This window comes from Anguilla rostrata, chromosome 13, assembly GCF_018555375.3.
Source record: "Anguilla rostrata isolate EN2019 chromosome 13, ASM1855537v3, whole genome shotgun sequence".
NCBI lineage: Eukaryota > Metazoa > Chordata > Actinopteri > Anguilliformes > Anguillidae > Anguilla > Anguilla rostrata.
In genome coordinates, this window is record NC_057945.1 from 3841118 (window position 1) to 3863384 (window position 22267).

At 49.2% G+C, this 22267-nt stretch overlaps 1 protein-coding gene across 5 annotated transcripts in view; it reads right to left on the reverse strand.

Annotated features, from left to right (window-relative positions):
* Positions 1-22267, reverse strand: part of arhgap9 (Rho GTPase activating protein 9) — a 56680-nt gene that overhangs the window by 28994 nt on the left and 5419 nt on the right. For all 5 annotated transcript variants that reach the window (XM_064305989.1, XM_064305992.1, XM_064305988.1 and 2 more), the window contains exons 2-5: positions 10647-11127; positions 9902-10242; positions 4577-4819; positions 2401-2490 (exon numbers count right to left, since the gene is read on the reverse strand). In XM_064305989.1, the coding sequence (XP_064162059.1) occupies positions 2401-2490; positions 4577-4819; positions 9902-10242; positions 10647-11052 (1080 nt within the window). In that variant the 5' untranslated portion in view covers positions 11053-11127. The remainder of the gene's footprint in view (positions 1-2400; positions 2491-4576; positions 4820-9901; positions 10243-10646; positions 11128-22267) is intronic.

Genomic DNA, 22267 nt, shown 5'->3' on the forward strand with positions numbered 1-22267 from the left:
TTACATATTTACTGAGTGGAATCAACTTTCGAAAGGAGTCACAACTGCCTCTCTGTATTCAGCTCTTAACCCTCTATGGTACCGCGTTGCCTCTAGGTAACATACCCATTTTTGGACTTCTACACTCACACAATACATCCTTATTTATGATGCAATACTTTTTTAAAAAGGGAGGGCCCCAAGGAAACTAATAGCAGTGTTTTAATTTGTCACATAACTCTCTAGAGGCCAAGTTGAATCCCTTTTTTGCGGCCTTCGTCACATGGCTCAGCTCCATCATCTCTCTCGACAAAATTGGTCTGAAAATGTCTTTTTCTGTCATTTTACAATCTGGAAAAAATTGGATTCACAATAATAGGATAGTAAAGTTTCATTTTTATTTGTTTAATGTACTTTATTTGATAATTAAGTAATGGAAAATTGTTAAAATGCAAATGTTGCCTTGAGGTAACACCATACCATTATGAATTCCTACCATGACATTTTTTGGTATTGTGTATTTAGATTTAAATACTGTACAAAAGCATAACAGTCATCATAATGTTTTTTTTATCTCTACAGATTAACCTAGATAAATTTGATAAAATTTGGCAAAGATGGCAGCAACACAACAAATGGTGGCAGCATATGTCAGGAAAGACACACACCAGGAAACTGAAAACAAGCATTTAAATGTAACACAAATGATCAAACACTGAAATATGATTCACTATCTTGTTTTGAAGAGGGTTATGATAGTTTGGTTTGATAGATTGTTGATATAAAGTTTGCTGAAATATGCTTACACTCTTTAACGTATTCATTCCTATGGGCTGTTCCACAATGGTACAATGTTGTCTGAGGGTAACGTTCAGAGAAACAAACTTATGAAAAGAGTTAATTTTTAATGTTTTTCTATTTCAAATGGCATGCATTTTAAACTGGTGAGGAGATTGAATATTTTCAATTAGTATAGTAATAAATTTTATTCAAATTTTAAACAGTAACTCTCTTTTTTCATTCCTTACCATTATGGTACGGTGTTGCTTTAAGGTAACGCACCCCAAAGTGTACCCCAAAAAAATTATTTCTTGAAAATTTCTTTAAATTATGTTTACTTGATCTATTTTATAACAAGAAAACAGTGCAAACATTTTTTTATAAACTGGCATCATAATGCGTACCATAGAGGGTTAAATGCATTTATTTTACTGCTACATGCCGCCATACAATGAAAAAAAAAACACCAGTCCAGTGTGGGAGGGCCCCATGGTCTGGTATCTGTTAAGGCTCTGTTCCAGTGTGTGGATGGGCCCCATGGTCTGGTATCTGTTAAGGCTCTGTTCCAGTGTGTGGATGGGCCCCATGGTCTGGTATCTGTTAAGGCTCTGTTCCAGTGTGTGGATGGGCCCCATGGTCTGGTATCTGTTAAGGCTCTGTTCCAGTGTGTGGATGGGCCCCATGGTCTGGTATCTGTTAAGGCTCTGTTCCAGTGTGTGGATGGGCCCCATGGTCTGGTATCTGTTAAGGCTCTGTTCCAGTGTGTGGATGGGCCCCATGGTCTGGTATCTGTTAAGGCTCTGTTCCAGAGTGTGGATGGGCCCCATGGTCTGGGTATCTGTTAAGGCTCTGTTCCAGTGTGTGGATGGGCCCCATGGTCTGGTATCTGTTAAGGCTCTGTTCCAGTGTGTGGATGGGCCCCATGGTCTGGTATCTGTTAAGGCTCTGTTCCAGTGTGTGGATGGGCCCCATGGTCTGGTATCTGTTAAGGCTCTGTTCCAGTGTATGGATGGGCCCCGTGGTCTGGTATCTGTTAAGGCTCTGTTCCAGTGTGTGGATGGGCCCCATGGTCTGGTATCTGTTAAGGCTCTGTTCCAGTGTGTGGATGGGCCCCATGGTCTGGTATCTGTTAAGGCTCTGTTCCAGTGTGTGGATGGGCCCCATGGTCTGGTATCTGTTAAGGCTCTGTTCCAGTGTGTGGATGGGCCCCATGGTCTGGTATCTGTTAAGGCTCTGTTCCAGTGTGTGGATGGGCCCCATGGTCTGGTATCTGTTAAGACTCTGTTCCAGTGTGTGGATGGGCCCCATGGTCTGGTATCTGTTAAGACTCTGATCCAGTGTGTGGATGGGCCCCATGGTCTGGTATCTGTTAAGACTCTGTTCCAGTGTGTGGATGGGCCCCATGGTCTGGTATCTGTTAAGACTCTGATCCAGTGTGTGGATGGGTCCGAGGGTCTGTGTGTTTGTGTGTGTGCAGTGTTAAATGTGTGTACAGTATACAATTCGTGCTGTGGGTCTACTTCAGTGGGGCAGTTCAGGAAGAATGAAATGAGAAGAGCTGGTTAGGGCCCATTGTGTGTTGTACTGAGTTTCCTCATTCACACACACACACACACACACACACACACACACACACTGTACCCTGTGTATGCTGCCATTTCCCGTCACTGCGTCGGGCACTGAGAGGTGGTTGGCGTCACGGGGAAATGTTCCTCCTGGAACTGGACTCACCTGCGACAGACAGACAGACAGACAAGAGTGAGTGCGTGTGTGTGCAAGCGTGTGTGTGTGCGGTGTATATGTGCAAGTGTGTGTGTGTGTGTGCGGTGCGTATGTGCAAGTGTGTGTGTGTGTAGTGCGTATGTGCAAGAGTGCGTGTGCATGTGTGTGTGTATATGTGCGTGGGTGGGTGTATATGTGTGCCCGTGTGCGTATATGTGTGTGTGCGTGTGTGTATGTGCGTGTGTGTGTGCGCCTGTGTGCGTATATGTGTGCCTGTGTGTGTATATGTGCGGCGTGTGTGAGCGGTACCCTGTTGGGTGTGCGGGCGCGGCGTGTGTGAGCGGTACCCTGTTGGGTGTGCGGGCGTGTGTGAGCGGTACCCTGTTGGGTGTGCTGGCGTGTGTGAGCGGTACCCTGTTGGGTGTGCGGGCGTGTGTGAGCGGTACCCTGTTGGGTGTGCTGGCGTGTGTGAGCGGTACCCTGTTGGGTGTGCGGGCGTGTGTGAGCGGTACCCTGTTGGGTGTGCGGGCGTGTGTGTGTGCGGTGTATATGTGCAAGTGTGTGTGTGTGCGGTGCGTATGTGCAAGTGTGTGTGTGTGTAGTGCGTATGTGCAAGAGTGCGTGTGCATGTGTGTGTGTATATGTGCGTGGGTGGGTGTATATGTGTGCCCGTGTGCGTATATGTGCGTGCGTGTGTATATGTGCGTGCGTGTGTGTATATGTGTGCCCGTGTGCGTATATGTGTGTGTGCGTGTGTGTATGTGCGTGTGTGTGTGTGCCTGTGTGCGTATATGTGCGTGTGTGTGTGTATATGTGTGCCTGTGTGTGTATATGTGCGGCGTGTGTGAGCGGTACCCTGTTGGGTGTGCGGGCGCGGCGTGTGTGAGCGGTACCCTGTTGGGTGTGCGGGCGTGTGTGAGCGGTACCCTGTTGGGTGTGCGGGCGTGTGTGAGCGGTACCCTGTTGGGTGTGCGGGCGTGTGTGAGCGGTACCTGTTGGGTGTGCGGGCGTGGTGTGTGTTGAGCGGTACCCTGTTGGGTGTGCGGGCGTGTGTGAGCGGTACCCTGTTGGGTGTGCGGGCGTGTGTGAGCGGTACCCTGTTGGGTGTGCGGGCGTGTGCGAGCGGTACCCTGTTGGGTGTGCGGGCGTGTGTGTATGTGTGCGGGTGTGTGTAAGCGGTACCCTGTTGGGTGTGCGGGCGCGGCGTGTGTGAGCGGTACCCAACAGGGCGTGTGTGAGCGGTACCCTGTTGGGTGTGCGGGCGTGGCGTGTGTGAGCGGTACCCTGTTGGGTGTGTGGGCGTGTGCGAGCGGTACCCTGTTGGGTGTGCGGGCGTGTGTGAGCGGTACCCTGTTGGGTGTGCTGGCGCAGCGTGTGTGAGCGGTACCCTGTTGGGTGTGCGGGCGTGTGTGAGCGGTACCCTGTTGGGTGTGCGGGCGTGGCGTGTGTGAGCGGTACCCTGTTGGGTGTGCGGGCGTGTGTGAGCGGTACCCTGTTGGGTGTGCGGGCGCGGCGTGTGTGAGCGGTACCCTGTTGGGTGTGCGGGCGCGTGTGAGCGGTACCCTGTTGGGTGTGCGGCGTGTGTGAGCGGTACCCTGTTGGGTGTGCGGGCGTGTGTTGAGCGGTACCCTGTTGGGTGTGCTGGCGTGTGTGAGCGGTACCCTGTTGGGTGTGCGGCAGCGCGTGTGTGAGCGGTACCCTGTTGGGTGTGCTGGCGTGTGTGAGCGGTACCCTGTTGGGTGTGCGGGCGTGTGTGAGCGGTACCCTGTTGGGTGTGCGGGCGTGTGTGAGCGGTACCCTGTTGGGTGTGCTGGCGTGTGTGAGCGGTACCCTGTTGGGTGTGCGGGCGCGGCGTGTGTGAGCGGTACCCTGTTGGGTGTGCGGCGCGGCGTGTGTGAGCGGTACCCTGTTGGGTGTGCTGGCGTGTGTGAGCGGTACCCTGTTGGGTGTGCGGGTGTGCGGCCTGTTGTGTGGGCGGCCCGTGTTGTGAGCGGTCCCTGTTGGGTGTGCGGGCGTGTGTGAGCGGTACCCTGTTGGGTGTGCGGGCGTGTGTGAGCGGTACCCTGTTGGGTGTGCGGGCGTGTGTGAGCGGTACCCTGTTGGGTGTGCGGGCGCGGCGTGGCGGTTTCCAGGACCGCTCCTGCGTGACGCTGTTGACGTAGAAGCAGCGGCCTGAGGCAGGGTCCAGGTACTGCTCCCACAGGTCCATGACCTGCAGGGGGCGCTGTCCCGGCCGCGGGCTGGGCGGCTCCGCCTGCTGCCTCTTCACCTCCTGCAGGTTGCTGTACAGCGGCGACTCCATCAGGGAATTCTGGGAAATGTAGGACTGCGCAGCCAGCTGCAGGGCACAGGAGGCGGAGACACATTCACAGGGGGTGGGGTCACACAGAGTTCACACCTTTTAAACGCACGCCCAGGACAGTATCATTCCGCTTTTATCAGGGTCAAGCGCCAAACTTTAAAATATGCCGAGGGGCTGTTTAGGTTTTGGGGCAATCTGTCCTCAAATTATAAACTATTTTTGGCTGGAACAATCTAGTTACAAAGTTGTTTACTAGGCTTGCTACTGTTTCAGCATGTTACTATGGTTACATACATTGGTTAGCAGACCAGGCAGCATATGAATTTAGGACGGTGATTAAACTAGACCCAAACAACTTGTGCGTCAAGCAGTTTTAACGCGTATCTTCCAGCCAATCAGAATCGAGTATTCACCCAGACCACGGTATAAATATATTTGTCATATTTTATAACATTCTGTTTTACAAACATTTTCATTTCCCGTACGTTCCATTTCTGCATGGCACTTTTCATCCGAATGTCTCCTCCAGTGCAACCGGAAGAAAAAAGGACTTCAAAGCATGAGGGCCCTTTTTTGTACAGTCTGGCTTGACTGACAATTCATTTATTCAGTAGGTGAGAGTATAAGCTTTCTAACGATGTATAACATGTCTAATTCTGCTTTTGGAATAGCATTTTATAGATCAGCGTAACCGGAAATTTTCTTATCCTCGCATTCACTTACGCATTCACTCAGTTAAAGACGCTGCACCTAACGAAACGTGGTCAACGATTTTTCGTAATTTCTTGTAAAATACTATTATTATTATTGAGGACTTCTGGGCATAGCTAAGCCGTATGTTTGCTGACCTAGCTGACATCGAGCAAAACAGAAGCGAATATACAGTATTGCTTTACTGTCTCTGTCGCCATCTACTGAACATAGAGGAGATTTCATCATTGCTATGTAAGAATTATTGCTGAAAATATTTCTGTCATATACGTTATTTTTGAAATTGAGTATCTTTAAATAGGTTAGTGGTATTATATAATGTGGATATTTCACACTGTAATGTAAGCGTTAGCAGTGTAATAGTTTTTGTGAAGCATGCAACAGAGATGACGTGAGAGTTGGAACATTGCAAAAACGTGGTGGACGGTTGAAAATTGTTTTCATATCGTCCCATCCCCATACAAGAAAACATATGAGAGTACAGAGTATAGAAATACATACATGAGTTAATTATTACACATTTAGGTACTGTACCGCATTGTGTGACAACATTTTTGCCTTATTTTTTAATCTGATAGCAATGTTTCATCTTAAACCTTCATAAGGGGCTCATTTATATGCTTTATAATGGACAAAAAGCATTTTATTCATTTTTGGAGAGGTACAATTCAAATGTCAGCTATAAAAGGCAATGAGAGTTGATGAATACCATGTCCTCTACCTATAAAATAAATCATAAATCTGTATTAAAGGCCCCCACGCATTAATTATAGACTTTTGTGTTTATGTGTTGACCCATGTGTTTATGATTAAATTGTTTACTAGAGCACAAAGTTCTTCACAGATCTAGCCTCTTAATTTTGCTTTCAAAGTGCACCAAATCGATGCATTTAACTTTCAAATGTACAAAATTTTCTTCCGGGGGACCATGCCCCCAGACCCCCCTAGAGGGTCCGAGGTCCACCCACCGTAGTCTCACAAAATCCTGTGGGAAACACCGAATTTGTATGGTGCCACTTTGTTGTGTTGTGTCTTGATTGGTAGGTCTATTTATCTTTTAAATTAAACTTTAAACACAGGAGTGTAAGACACTGTAATGTTAGGAATTAAAGTAGACATGGGTAGTGTGTAGTGGAGACAAAAATGGTAAATGGATGCTATTCTGACGTGTGCGTGTCTGCGTGCGTGTGCATGCGTGCATGTGTGCTCGTACTTCATGCCACCCCTGCATAAGTCAGTACCCCACTTGGGCCACCCCAGTCAAAAAAGTCTGGACACGCCACTGCCTATGTGAACAATTCATTTTGAACAAAACGGTTTAAAAACATTTTTAAAATCGTGTCTTCTTTCTCTTGTTAAAAGACTGGAAATAATATATTTGACTATAAGATTTGTTTAGGGTAGAGTCAATGGAGCTCTCTCTCTCTCTCTCTCTCTCTCTCTCTCTATCTCGTTCTCCTCTCTCTCTCTCTGGTGATCCAGTTCCAGACTCTGTTGATGTGTAAACACACCATCATACGACACACTGGAGGGAAAAAATGTGTTTCCACAAAGCTTACACGGCTCTCCCAGCTACATAATGCACTCAGTTCCATTAATGGCCTGGGGACCCTGGGAGGCAGAGAGATTACCACCAGGGGGCACTAGAACTGGTTCACAGGTCAGGCCTGCAGGCGGCTTTCAGTATCTACTGCTTAAAAGAGCAACGGTGAGAAGACTACAGGACAGACAAAGCTTTTACCTGCTCAGACTACAGGAAAGACAAAGCTTTTACCTGCTCAGACTACAGGAAAGACAAAGCTTTTACCTGCTCAGACTACAGGAAAGACAAAGCTTTTACCTGCTCAGACTACAGGAAAGACAAAGCTTTTACCTGCTCAGACTACAGGAAAGACAAAGCTTTTACCCGCTCAGACTACAGGACAGACAAAGCTTTTACCTGCTCAGACTACGGGAAAGACAAAGCTTTTACCTGCTCAGACTACAGGAAAGACAAAGCTTTTACCTGCTCAGACTACAGGAAAGACAAAGCTTTTACCTGCTCAGACTACAGGAAAGACAAAGCTTTTACCTGCTCAGACTACAGGAAAGACAAAGCTTTTACCTGCTCAGAAACAGTGCATTTTTATCATATCAGTGCTGCTCTGTTCTCTCTGCACATCTCTGAGTGACAGTTGTAGTTTCTGATGATATGACCTACAAAGCCAGGAGCAGGAAGTGACAGTTATGCCCTCGTACTACAGCGTAAGAATTTCCGCCTGGTGCGGTATGTGCGCGTGTGAGTGTGTGCGTGTCTGTGAGTGTATGTGTGTGCACGTGTGTGTGTGTGCGTGTCTGTGTGTAAGTGTGCGTGTGTGCGTGTCTGTGAGTGTGTGTGTGAGTGAGTGAGTGTATGTGTGTGAGTGTCTGTGTGTGTGTGTGTGCGTGTCTGTGAGTGTATGTGTGAGTGAGTGCCTGTGTGTGTGTGTGTGTGTGTGTGTATGTCTGCGCTTACGTGCATGTCTCTCTGAGCATCTCTCTCACAACCGTTTGACTGAGAGGTGTTTGTTTCCTGTGCCCTTAATGCGAGTGGGGGGGGGGGTGAGAAAGTCAAATTTAGCGCAGCATTCAAATTTACCCCCCGACCCCAGGGCTTACCGGGGTGAGACCGCATGTGGCGGGTTTTCATTTTGGATGACGGGATAAGACCTGATTTAGACTCGAGAGTCGAACCCGCGTCAACGCGCTGCCGAGAACTGAGCCTCAGGGGAAGGCTGTCTGTCTCGTGAAAGAGTCAAACGCAAAACACAGAGAGGAAGAGCAGTCTGCAGCACCCGCCCGAATGAACTGCGTTTCACCTGCGCGCCACATCAGGGCCCAGAGGAGAGAGCTGCAGAGAGGAGAAGAAGCCTCGCGTCTGTGCAGAGCATCGCTGGCAAGGCCTCACACAACCTTTCCTGGAGTGATGCGTGTGCTGTTTCTCCCAAACACGCTGATGTTGTGTGCTGTTTCTCCCAAACACACTGATGTTGTGTGCTGTTTCTCCCAAACATACTGATGTTGTGTGTCGTTTTCCCCAAACATATGGATGTTACGCTGCTTTTCCCAAACACACTGATGTTGTGTGCTGTTTCACCCAAACACTCTGATGTTGTGTGCTGTTTCTCCTGAACAGAGTCATGTTTGTGTCATCTTTCCAGAACGGACCATTGTTTGTTTTGTTCTGTTCAGTGAGCAGACAGATGTTGCGGGTGGTGGACCCTCGGTGGGATCTAACGGATACGTACATCGCTCTGCGATCTCTGCTCTAAAACCAGAGAGCGTGGCCTGAATGCATCGCTAATCCCTGCTTACGAAGCTTAGAGACACGAGGGAGAAAGGTTGCGAGATACAGAACGAGAGAGAGAGAAAGGGAAAGGGGAGAGAGACAGACAGAGAGAGAAAGAGAGAGCGAGCAACGTGGCATAAAGAGGAGAGCATAATCACGCAGCGCGCTCTCGTACAGGATATCCAGCACATGTGACTATGACGCTAAGCAGCCGATCATGCATAAATCCTCTCTCCCACGATTTCGGAGGTGTGTGAGCGTAAGTGGCAGCTGTGGCAGTCAGCGCCACGTGCCACGGCAGGGCTTCAGAAAACCCAAAATGGGCGGAGCCACACCATCGTAGCAGCGACCGGCTTATTTGGACCAATCATAACGCCTATTCATTAAGAGACAGCACACCGATCTATAATTCCACCGATTTTAGCCGGTACATACATATGTATCTATCTGTACATAGAACAGAACTGTTTTAGAGCCAGAATATGCTATTAGACAATAATAACACAAATATGGTAGTAAATCGACATCTTCAGTTGCCTTATTGGCTACTGCTGAAAGCCTGAATATGCACATCCACAGGAGCGCTAGCAGTGGGCCAGCTAGCGAGCTTCAGGTAGCTTATTACAGAAAACACTTCTTTCAGTGGGAGCATGATGTTAAAGGGTCAGTTCACCCAAAAAAATTTAAGTAAGCCCCATGGATGTTCGTGAGTAGCCCTGGCAGTACGTACATGTGGGAAGAGACGCCGCTATCGAGTTTCTGGAATGTAAAATTTTCAGCGCGTTGAGCGTCACAGTAGCATGGACTCACTGAGGCACGTTGCATCAGGGCGAGTTGCAGCAGATTTATAGAGGACTCATCAAAGCCCAGCGAAACCATCAGGATGGGCAGACAGTACTCTGGGTTACCTTAAATTAATTTCTCGTTGACTGCCCATTTAAGACAGTAAAGATGTTTTGTAGGAGGGCTCTAGAGTGGCGCTGGCAGCACAGAGGCTAGATGCGGGGGGGCAGCACACAGGACCAGACAGGGGGGATGCACCTGGCGGACTGTGGACGGGAGGGGCCGGCGTGAGCAGCTAGGGGGGCTCTGGGACTCACCTGCATGTTGCTGTGCTGGGGGGTGGCCACGCCTATGTCCCATTGGCTGTAGAACTTGGAGGGGGTCCTGCCCACGGGAGTGGCCCCGCCCCCAGCCACGCCCCCTCCCGGCTGGTCATAGGGGTTCTGCGGCAGGTTGCTGGAGCTCCTGCTGCGCGTGATTGGGCCGCCGTTGCCGGGGGGAACCAGGAGGTGGCCCGAGGGGGAGGTGCTCGGGTAAGGGGACCCGGGGAGGGGCAGGGTGGGGAAGCAGGGTGGGGAAGCACCGGGCCCCAGGCCCCTGCCCCGGAAGGCACTGTTGGAGTTGAGATCCTCCATAGAGTGGCAGAAGGTTCTGGTGGCTGTGAGAGCAAACATGCTCAAGTTACAGGTGATCTTTAAGCACACACACACACACATACATTCACTCACTCACTCACTCACTCACTCACCCTCACCACACTCACACACCACTCACACACACACACCACTCACACACCACCACACACACACACTCACACTACACACACACACTCACACACACACTCTCACACCACACACACACTCTCACACACACACACACACACACTCACACTAACACACTCTCACACGCACACACACACTCTCACACACACACACACACACACACAGACACACACACACACACTCTCACACTAACACTCTCACACTCACACACACACACACACACACACACACACACACACTCTCACACACACACACACACACTCACACTCTCTCACTGTACCTGAGCACTGTATCTGGGAGCAGGGGTTGAGCGACACTCGGGACACCAGCTTGAGGCGGGCGTTCGACGAAGAGGAGGGAGAGGAGGGCGCGCAGGGCGGGGCCGGCGGCGCGGAGGGCCCCGACACCTCCACCACGTAGGAGGCGGGCACGAACAGCGGCCGGGTCTTGCCCGAGGGCCCGAGCCGCCGGACGTGCCACCAGTCGCCGTTGGTCTTCCGCAGGAGGACGAAGCGCTCGCCCTCGCGCATGCAGACCAGGCGCCCGTCCGCCCCGCGGTACGAGTAGTCATACTGGGCCTCCAGCACCACCAGGCCCCCCGGGACCCCGCCCCCCCGCGCGCTGCCCCCCCTGCTGGGCCCCGCCGGAACCGCCGACGACGACCGCCGCCAGCCGCCCGACAGCATTGGGTCTCAGTGCCCCGGCCGGGGGTAACCGTGACGACGACCGCTGGGCGCCCCGGAGACTGGAACCGCCATGCTCTGAAACAGGAAGAGGCGCAGAGCACAGGGTTAGCGCAGGGTCAGCGCAGAGCACAGGATTAACGCAGTAAACAGGTATCCCAAAAAAGCAATGGAAAAATCTTTGCATGCTTGACTGACTTCAAATATGCATTCGATTCTATCCAATAAAGTGGTATAGGGGTTAAAGTGTATGACATAATTAAATCGGTATATGTAAAAAATAAACAAATGTGGAATAAAACTTGGCAAGAAAAAGAACTGATTTCTTCACATAGGGGCGTGGGGTGAGGCAGGGCTGCAGTTTGAGTCCAACATTGTTCAATATCTACATCAATGAGTTAGCGGTGTTACTGGAACAATCTTCAGCTCCTGGCCTCAGCCTAAACAACACAGAAGTTACATTTCTGCTCTATGCAGATGACCTGGTCCTGTCACCCACTGAACAAGGATTACAGCAGAACCTGGATCTGCTGTAGCAATACTGTCAGAACTGGGCCCTGACAGTAAATCTGAAAAATACGAAGATTATGATCTTCCAAAAAAAAGCCAGGATCTCAGGAAAGCAGATACCTCCTTTACTCTAAACACTACCCTAGAACACACACTAAGCTATGATTACCTTGGACTAAAAATCAGTGCATCAGGGAACTTTGGTCTAGCAGTGAATGCATTAGGAACAAGCCCACAGGGCATTCTATGCGATTAAAAGGAGATTCCATAAAATACACATTCCTATTAGAATCTGGTAAAAAATGTTTGACAGTGTCATCCAGCCTATCATGCTATAAGGAAGCCAGATATGGGGTCCACTCAGTCAACAAGACTAAACTAAGTGGGAGAACCATCCAACTGAAAACCTGCATGCAGAAGTCTGTAAAAACATACTACAAGTACACAGAAATGCCCCTAACGATGCATGCAGGGCTGAATTCAAAAAAGGGCATTACATTTTATTGAACATCTAAAAATGATTCCAACAAACTCCTTACAATTCTTGGCACTCCAAACCCAAGAGCCCAGCCCAGAAAAGTATCCCCTCAGTTAGCTGGTTCTGAACCTCTCTAGACTAACATTAACACATACTAATACAAACCAGCTTCAGAGCAGCACTGCTTCACAACAGCCCATTAGAGTCAACCAACTTATAAAACACATCAAAAACTACTATCTGGACCTTTGGAACAAAGAAACACAATCCCAAAATAAACTGAATTGTTATCAGGCCCTAAATAGAAAATACACGCAGGCAGAGTATCTCTTCTCTGTCAGAGATACAAAGCAGAGACGGATCTTGACCAAGTACAGGCTCAGTGACCACACGCTTGCAACTGAAATAGGCAGATACAAAAACTCATGGGTACCAAAAGAAGTGTGAATATGTGGTCACTGTAAGACAGGAGAGGTGGAACCAGAGATGCACGTCCTCCTTACTTGCACGAAATATTTACAAATTAGAAAGAAATATTTCTACAAATTATCCCAAATTATAAATAATATTATTTTCCTATGAAAAGAAGAGAAATGTGCAATTCTGTTAGGGGAAGGATCAACAGCCCCAATTGCGGCACAGTTCATTTCAGCCTGTCATAACCTGAGGGACAGTGAGTGACCACCCACCCCATATAAACATGTACATATTTATTGATTTACTTCTGTTGCTGTTATTGTTATATATTACAACATTTATCATTATTATTTTAATATGACTATTTACATGTTATTTATATGTATGCTTTGGCAATAATTACATTTGTATTTCATGCCAATAAAGCAACTTGAATTGAATTGGGGGGGGGGGGGGGGTATGGGGACAGGGGGGAGAGAGGGGGAAGAGAGAGGGGAGAGGAGGTATGGGACAGAGAGAGAGAGGGGGAGAAGAGGTATGGAAGAGAGGAGGTATAGGGACAGAAGGGTGAGAGAGGGGGAAGAGAGCATGATAGAGAGAGAGAGGGCGGAGAGGAGGTATAGGGACAGAGGGGGGAGACAGAGAGAGAGAGATGGACAGAGTTGAGAGCGCTCCACTGGCTATGCCCTAAATACTGGTGTCATTAGGGAAGTTTATTGCTGATGTGCTCAGTGTAGCATGCCGAGGCGCAGGCAGTGTCCGTGGTTACTGGCCACAGGGACAGAGGAGCAGGCTGATATTCACACAGGCCCCTCTCCCTCAGAACCACGGGCGCCAGCCGCTGTGGGGAACTTGGTCATTTCCTCTGCGTTTAACCACGATAACTGCCGTACAGTCACACACGCCCTCAGGTAACACCGGCGCAACATCTCCACTACCACAAGTGTGCTATGATGGGGAAATTGTGTGTGTATGTGTGTGTGTGTGTGTGTGTGTGTCTGTGTGTGTGTGTGTGTGTGTGTGTATATGTGTGTGTCTGTTCTGACTCATAGTGTGTGTGATCCGTGTATGTGTTGTGTCAATGTGCTGTGTGGTGCGTGTGTGTCGTATGCGGCCCGTGCGTTTCGTCGTCGTCGTTGGTTGTTGGTATGGTGCGTTGTGTGTGTCTGTGAAAACTCCAAAGACAAAAGGGGGTATAATAAAGTCATAATGATAAAGTCATAATAATCCTGTTTCCCAGGCAACGCCATGAGCATGCTCACTGCCATTCTGAACGCTCCAAGCCCTCTGTGCCATAAAAACCCCAAACGAACCCCCCCACCCCTACCCACACCCACACCTTCCCCCAGCCCACCTACCTGCTGGACACAGTCAAGAGGAGAACAGCCGCTGCAGAAGGGTGCAGCATACGACTGCGCACAAACGCACTCACAGCTGCGCATTCACAGTCGCGCATTCACAGTTGCGCATTCACAGTTGCGCATTCACTGGCGCGCATTCACTGGCGCACATTCACGGTCGCGCATTCACAGGCACATATTCACAGTCACGCATTCACAGCTGCGCAATCACAGGCATGCATTCACAGGCACATTCACAGCTGCGCATTCACAGTCACACATTCACAGGTGCGCATTCACAGGCACGCATTCACAGCTGCGCATTCGCAGGTGTGCATTCACAGCTTCACATTCACAGGCAAACATTCACAGGCACGCATTCACAGGCATGCATTAACAGGCATGCATTATCCCCCCCCGCCCCCCCACTGTCCCTGAGCGAGCCAGAAACAGCCTCTGACGACAGCACCAGGGCAACGTGATGTAAGCACATCTGCAGAACACCCCCGGGAGGACGGGGGGTGGGGGGGCTGGGGGGTATTGGGACAGGGGGAGGGGTTTGCTAACCCAGAGAGCAGTAATAATGCACAGGAATCAGTGACCCTTGCCTTGTATTTACATAAAAGCCTCCAGTGCACAGACTCAGTCCTGCACTCACTGCAAGGGACACTAATCCAGACCCACCAGACCACACACACACACACACACACCACTACACACACACACACTCACACATCACACATACACACAACACACCATACACCACACACATACACACAACCTCACACACACACTACACTACAAACACATACACACACCCCAAACCATACACACACCACAACACACACACACACACACACATACAAACACACGCTCACACACACACATACACTCACACACACACACACCAAACACACATACACACACACACACACACACCAAACACACATACACACACACACACACCAAACACATACACACACACACACACACACACACATACACACACACGCTCACACACACACACACATACACACACACACGCTCACACACACACATACACTCACACACACACCAAACACACATACACATACACACACACACACACACACATACACACACACACACACACACCATACACACATACACACATACACACACACACACACACCATACACACACACACCATATACACAGCCTCAGTGCGGGAGATACAGGTATGAGCACACAAACACACACACGCAGAAATGTCAAAACAGATTTCACCCCTCCCCCTCTCCCTCCCCGTCTCTGGCGCTGGTGCTGGTGCCCGGGCCCCTGCCTTCTCGTCCTGGCAGAGCCTGATCCAGCCTCTGGGGGGCGTCTGTGTCTCCGCCCCCATATGTGCCTGGGTGAGTGAGCTCCATACGCAGCAGTATCCACAAAAACAACAGCCACGCCCTTCTCCGTTTCGCCACCCTGTTCCACCACCCTGCTCCGCCTCCGCCGCCCTGTTCCATTCCACCACCCCGCTCCGCGGACTGCCCGCCACCCGCTCAGTTGCCCCGGGCGACTCGGGGTGCACAGACATGCACACTCATTGCCTCACTCAGACTCAGGTCGTTACGAACCCCGGAGAAGAGTCGTGAGTAAAACTAACCACGGGGCACGCGTCCAGTTTAACATTTTAGAGATTTACCTGCCGCCCTTATCCAGAGAGACAGTGAGTGTGAAGAAAGAAAAGGTCGGGATTTGTAAAACACACACACCACACGCCACACACATCCCCAGCAGTGATTAATGAGCGTGTGGCGGTCAGGCTGTAACACCCTGCAATAGGCAGTCCTGCATCACTCAAACTGAAACGTGTGGACCGGAAGAGAGAGGAATGTTTTAGGTGGGATAGGAAAATACAGGGTAGATAGAGAGGGGAGATGTGGAGGTGGGGGGATGGGAGTCAGGGTGGGAAGGGGCAGTTGGGGTGGAGAAGGGCAGAGTCAGGGTGGAGAAGGGGGGGTCAGGGTGGAGAAGGGCAGAGTCAGGTGGAGAAGGGGAGTCAGGGAGGGGGAGGGCGGAGTCATGGTGGAGAAGGGGGGAGTCAGGGTGGAGAAGGGGAAGTCAGGGTGGAAAAGAGGGGATCAGGGTGGAGAAGATGGAGTCAGAGTGGAGAAGGGAGGGTCAGGGTGGAGAAGGAGGAAGTCAGGGTGGAGAAGGGGGGTCAGGGTACAGAAGGGTGGAGAAGGGCAGAGTCAGGGTGGAGAAGGGGAGTCGGAGGGAGGGTGGAGTCAGGGTGGAGAAGGGGGAGTCAGGGAGGGGGAGGGTGGAGTCAGGGTGGAGAAGGGGGGATCAGGGCGGAGAAGGGGGGTCAGGGTGGAGAAGGGGGATCAGGGCGGAGAAGGGGGGTCAGGGTGGAGAAGGGGGGTCAGGGTGGAGAAGGGGGGATCAGGGCGGAGAAGGGGGGTCAGGGTGGAGAAGGGTGGAGAAGGGGGTTGTTTTTTTCAGCTCAGTGTAACTTGGTGCTGTGCTGAGGTGGGGTGTGACTGTCTGAGTGAGGCAACAGTTACAGCAGCACTTAAACATGGCATCACCCACACCGGCTCTGGAGCCTCTCTGAGTGAGACTTCTGCCCCACAGCCAAAGCAGGGTTTTCATCATGCCCAAGCGCATGAATTATTAATGAGCAGGCAGACCAGGAACAGCAGGACTCCCTCTGGAGCCTGTCCCCGCATGGGGTCTGTGGGCCGGGAGTAGACTGGGACAGCGGGAATATGAGTAAAGACACTCCCCCCCCGCCTTCTCTCTCTCCCATCTCTCTCTCTCTCCCCTCTCTACTTCTCCACCCTCTGCTCTCTCCCCCTCTCCATTCGCTCACTCACACCTTGCAACAGGCAACCCCCCCCCCCCCCACCTCACAGGGGGAGCGGCCAATGGCGGGCAAGGGCTCGGTGGCAGCGGAAACGTCATTGGCGGGAGGCCCCGCAAATTCGCCATGGCAACTGTGTTTCTGAAAAAGCCCCACCAATGCGCACGTAGCAGCAAAACCAAAACCACACTGTCAGACGGCGAAAAACAGAAATTACCAAGAATTTCGGCAAGTCAGTACCTGTGCTACCAGAGGGTGAAAAAAAGTCCATACTGTACTAGTACTCAATTTTACATTGAATTAATATTATCGTATACATATCTCTGAATAGAACAGACTGCTTTTATTCAGAAATATGCATAAGACAATATATAACAACAGATTTCAGCCGTTGTCATTTTTTTTGATTGATTTCACTCATGCATGAAGACAAATTCCCATAAAATGTAAATTAAACAATTTTATCCCAGCTTCAAAACAATAGGCTTGTGGTCAAATTTTACAATGACATCTAAATTCACAGGCAAGCTGAAAACTTTATTTTAAAGGGTGTTTTCTCCTCAGTAAGACGACGGGCCGATCCCGGGCCAATCCCTCCTGACTCAGACTCAGGCGTCCTTCACTGCGGCCTTCACTGCGTCCTTCACTGCACCCGTCTGACAGTCTTACTCTCTCCCTGTCTTCCCGTCTTTCTCTCCCTCTCTCTCACCCGGCTTCCCTCTCCGCCTCTCTCCCTGTCTCTCCCTCTATCAATTTCAAAGTGCTTTATTGGCATTTCAAATATAGGCACTTGTGTTGCCAAAGCAGTGGTTACAAGATACAACTATATACAACGAATGCTAGACTATGAATTCATTATTTTTAAAAAAAAAGGGGCAAGCCTATGAAAAAAATATCCGTAAGTGATGTTAGGTGTGTGTGTGTCTGTCTGACTGTCTGTCTGTCCCTCTCTCTCTATCCCTCTCTCCCTCTCTCCCTGTCTTTCTCTCTCTCTCTATCTCTCTTCCTTTTGACATGTTCAGCACACATTCATGGCTGAGTGAAATTCTGTGCACACACAGAGTCGACATGGAAGGGGACTTCCACCCCAGATCCACAGCCGCCCCCCCCCCCCCCAAACAGCCACCTCTGCCCCATAATCTCCCCGTTGCTGAGGGGCTCTGTCTCTCCGCTGGGGGTGACTTAGCACAATGCCACAGACGCTGTGCACAGTGGCGCAGCGCCAGATAACTACCGTAACCCACCTCAGGTAGCTATGAAGATGGAGGAGATTCAAGGCCTGTCCCTCAGGCTTGTACAGAATCTGTGTGCTAGCCACTGACAGTGCAGTTTCATAGTGCGTGATTACATTAAGCACAGGGAACCACGTAGCAGAGTGCACGTATGATCCCTCCAGGCCACCGTAGCCTAGCGGGGCATCGATGGGTCTCTCATCAATTGGACATTGATTAGCAAGGGCCCGGGGAGCTGTCAAGCTGTCAGATGGTATTAACAGAGTCCTGTCTGATAGACAAATGTACAGGTGCAGAGCACATTACCTGCAAACGCAACACGGCACAGCTTAGCACAGCACGGCACAGGCGTGGTTCAGTGTTTCCCCACAGAGACTACATGGCCAAAAGTATGTGGACACCTGACACCCAGCATCTCATCCAAAATTATGGGCATTAATGTGGAGCTGGTCCAGCCTTTGCTGGTAAGACATCCTCCACTCTTCTGGGAAGGCTTTATACTAGATGTTTGCTGCAAGGATTTGCTTCCATTCAGCCAGAAGAGCATTAGTGAGTTTGGGCACTGATTGGGCGCTGATCCCAAAGGCGCTGGATGGGGTCGAGGTCAGGGCTCTGTGCAGGCTAGTCGAGTTCTTCCACACCATTTCTATATGGACCACGCTGTATGCCTAGGGACAGTGTCATGCTGAAACAGAAAAGGGCCTTCCCTACTGTTGGGGAAGCACAGAATCGTCTAGAATGGGACTGTATGCTGCAGCATTAAGATTTGCCTTCACTGGAACTAAGGGGTATAACCAAGGGATGTCCAGATACTTTTGATCATATAGTGTGTGTATATGCATTCCAACAGCACACCAACACCAAAGCACTCTGCAGTCTGCCCCAGTCACAATCATTTTTTCTCCTCTTGCTCTCTACTAATTTAATTAACAAGCTGTTTCATGAATTCAGAAAACAATAACTGTAAAGAAAAAGGCCTTTGTCAAATTTGCTACAGTTGCTTTAGTTCACCTTGTAAAAAATGTCTTTTCAAAACCCACAAAATGCACGCATATTATCTGATCAAAAAAGACAGCGTGATAAGAGAACACTGGCTTGTACAACAGCTTCTCAAAAGTTCTCCCTTTCCAAATAAATCACCTCAAAAGTGACATCAGTCTCTGCCTGACTCAATTGCTTCTAGATATTTGATGAAAAGGCAATAGTATAGGAAAACCAATTTAAACAAAGTAGTCAAATGCATGCAAATAATGCACATTTGCAATAAAATTAGTTGCAAAATCGACTATTTTTCCATATAATTTGCACAATTTATCAGTATGATGCAGCAGGAGATAGAAATGAAGTTGTAATGGCAGCTGCCCCCCCCCTCCCCCCGCATGGCCACTTTCCACTGTGGCATGAATGCCAAGCCCCACACAGCAAGCTAATAACAACCCCCCCCCACCACCCTTTTTTCCATCCACCCACCGTCACAGACACTCACTGTTAGGTAAACCGTTCTTCTTGTAAAACTACTTACCGGAATTTACTCAATCATTACTATTAGGCTACCTGTTTTTTTATTGTTTTTTTTAAAAAACCTTACGTAGAGCAGAATTTAGTTAATATATGCACATTTATTGAATAACAAACCAAAATATGAACATCTATAATAACACAAAACAATTATTTTTTCTCAAAAATAATCTTAGACATGACAAAACAAATTATGGAAAGTCTAGTAGTCTACCCAATCATTTTGCAAATAGAGAATGGAAGGGAGGTGGAGGGGTAGTTACATTGACAGAAATCTGATCTACCGTAAGTTTTGCTCAATTAACTACCGAGCTATTATTTTTACTATTTTATGAGCAGCAAATAAATACATTCAAAAATGTACCTTAAGCAAGTATAATCTCAGTTTGGAAAGGAAGTTCAAATAATGTACAGGCACAGTTCAAATTTGGTTATAAATGTTTTATATGCATCTTACTAATCGCGTGCCTCACATGTGAGGGAATGTAAGCTTATATACTGCATAAACAGGTCATGGAACAACACTGTGCTGGCGATAGACCTTTACACAGGCCATGGAACAACACTGTGCTGGCGGTAGACCTTTACACAGGCCGTGGAACAACACTGTGCTGGCGGTAGACCTTTACACAGGCCATGGAACAACACTGTGCTGGCGGTTAACCTTTACACAGGCCATGAACAACACTGTGCTGGCGGTAGACCTTTACACAGGCCATGGAACAACACTGTGCTGGCTTTAGACCTTTACACAGGCCATGGAACAACACTGTGCTGGTGGTAGACCTTTACACAGGCCATGGAACAACACTGTGCTGGTGGTTTACCTTTACACAGGCTATGGAACAACACTGTGCTGGCGGTAGACCTTTACACAGGCCGTGGAACAACACTGTGCTGGCGGTAGACCTTTACACAGGCCGTGGAACAACACTGTGCTGGCGGTAGACCTTTACACAGGCCATGGAACAACACTGTGCTGGCGGTAGACCTTTACACAGGCTATGGAACAACACTGTGTTGGCGGTTTACCTTTACACAGGCCATGGAACAACATTGTGCTGGCGGTAGACCTTTACACAGGCCATGGAACAACACTGTGCTGGCGATAGACCTTTACACAGGCCATGAACAACACTGTGCTGGCGATAGACCTTTACACAGGCCATGAACAACACTGTGCTGGCGATAGACCTTTACACAGGCCATGAACAACACTGTGCTGGCGGTAGACCTTTACACAGGCCATGGAACAACATTGTGCTGGCGGTAGACCTTTACACAGGCTATGGAACAACACTGTGCTGGCGGTAGACCTTTACACAGGCTATGGAACAACACTGTGCTGGCGGTAGACCTTTACACAATAGATTTGTAACAGACACACAAACGGTAATTTCCACTTTCAGATGCCCAAGAGACTCTAGGATTGAGACAACTCTCTATCAAACTAAGCACAGGGACTCCTTCAGCTTCAAGCATCAACTGACACCAACCATTCCAGTCGTCTTATAATCTCATTACATCTCATGTAAAAAAAACTTGCTTTCAACAGCCTTTTCGTCACCATTTTACCGGCATTACCATTTCATTACTCAATGTTTGTCTTTATTCTCTGTTATATGTTTTATGAAGACTTTTAAAGTGTAAGGCTCTGCAAAATGCAAGAAATGCACTCTCCAACTAAGGTTTATTATTATCATCATTATCATCATCATCAGCATATTCATCATCATTATCATCAATCATCATCATCATCATCATTGTCATCATCATCACCATTGTCATCATCATCATCTCCATTGTCCTGCCTAGTTGAGAGTAAGTGAGCAGTTGTGAGAGTAAGTGAGCGGTTGTGAGAGTGAGTGAGTGTTTGTGAGCGTGAACGAGCGATTGTGAGAGTGAGCGTTTGTGAGAGTGAGTGAGTGAGCGAGCAGTTGTGACAGTGAGTGAGCGGTTGTGAGAGTGAGAGTTTGTGAGAGTGAGTGTTTGTGAGAGTGAGTGAGTGATTGTGAGAGTGAGCGAGCGGTTGTGAGTGTGAGTGAGCATTTGTGAGAGTGAAAGAGTGATTGTGAGAGTGAGTAAGCGTTTGTGAGAGTGAGTGAGTGAGCAAGCGTTTGTGAGAGTGAGTGAGCAGTTGTGAGTGAGTGAGCGGTTGTGAGTGAGCGTTTATGAGAGTGAGTGAATGTGAGAGTGAGCGAGCGGTTGTGAGAGTGAGCGAGCAGTTGTGAGTGAGTGAGCGGTTGTGAGTGAGCGTTTATGAGACTGAGTGAGTGAGCGAGCGAGCGAGCGAGCGTTTGTGAGAGTGAGCGAGTGGTTGTGAGAGTGAGCGAGCGGTTGTGAGAGTGAGCAAGCGTTTGTGAGAGGTTGAGAGTAAGTGAGCAGTTGTGAGAGTGAGCGAGCGGTTGTGAGTAAGTGAGCGGTTGTGAGTAAGTGAGTGGTTGTGAGTAAGTGAGCGGTTGTGAGTAAGTGAGCGGTTGTGAGAGGTTGAGAGTGAGTGAGCGGTTGTGAGTAAGTGAGCAGTTGTGAGTAAGTGAGCGGTTGTGAGTAAGTGAGCGGTTGTGAGTAAGTGAGCGGTTGTGAGTAAGTGAGAGGTTGAGAGTAAGTGAGCGGTTGAGAGTAAGTGAGCGGTTGTGAGTAAGTGAGCGGTTGTGAGTAAGTGAGCGGTTGAGAGTAAGTGAGCGGTTGTGAGTAAGTGAGCGGTTGTGAGTAAGTGAGCGGTTGTGAGTAAGTGAGCGGTTGGAGTAAGTGAGCGGTTGTGAGTAAGTGAGCGGTTGTGAGTATGAGCGGTTGGAGTAAGTGAGCGGTTGTGATAGTGAGCGTGTGGAGTGAGAGGGTTGGAGTAAGTGAGCGGTTGTGAGTAAGTGAGCGGTTGTGAGTA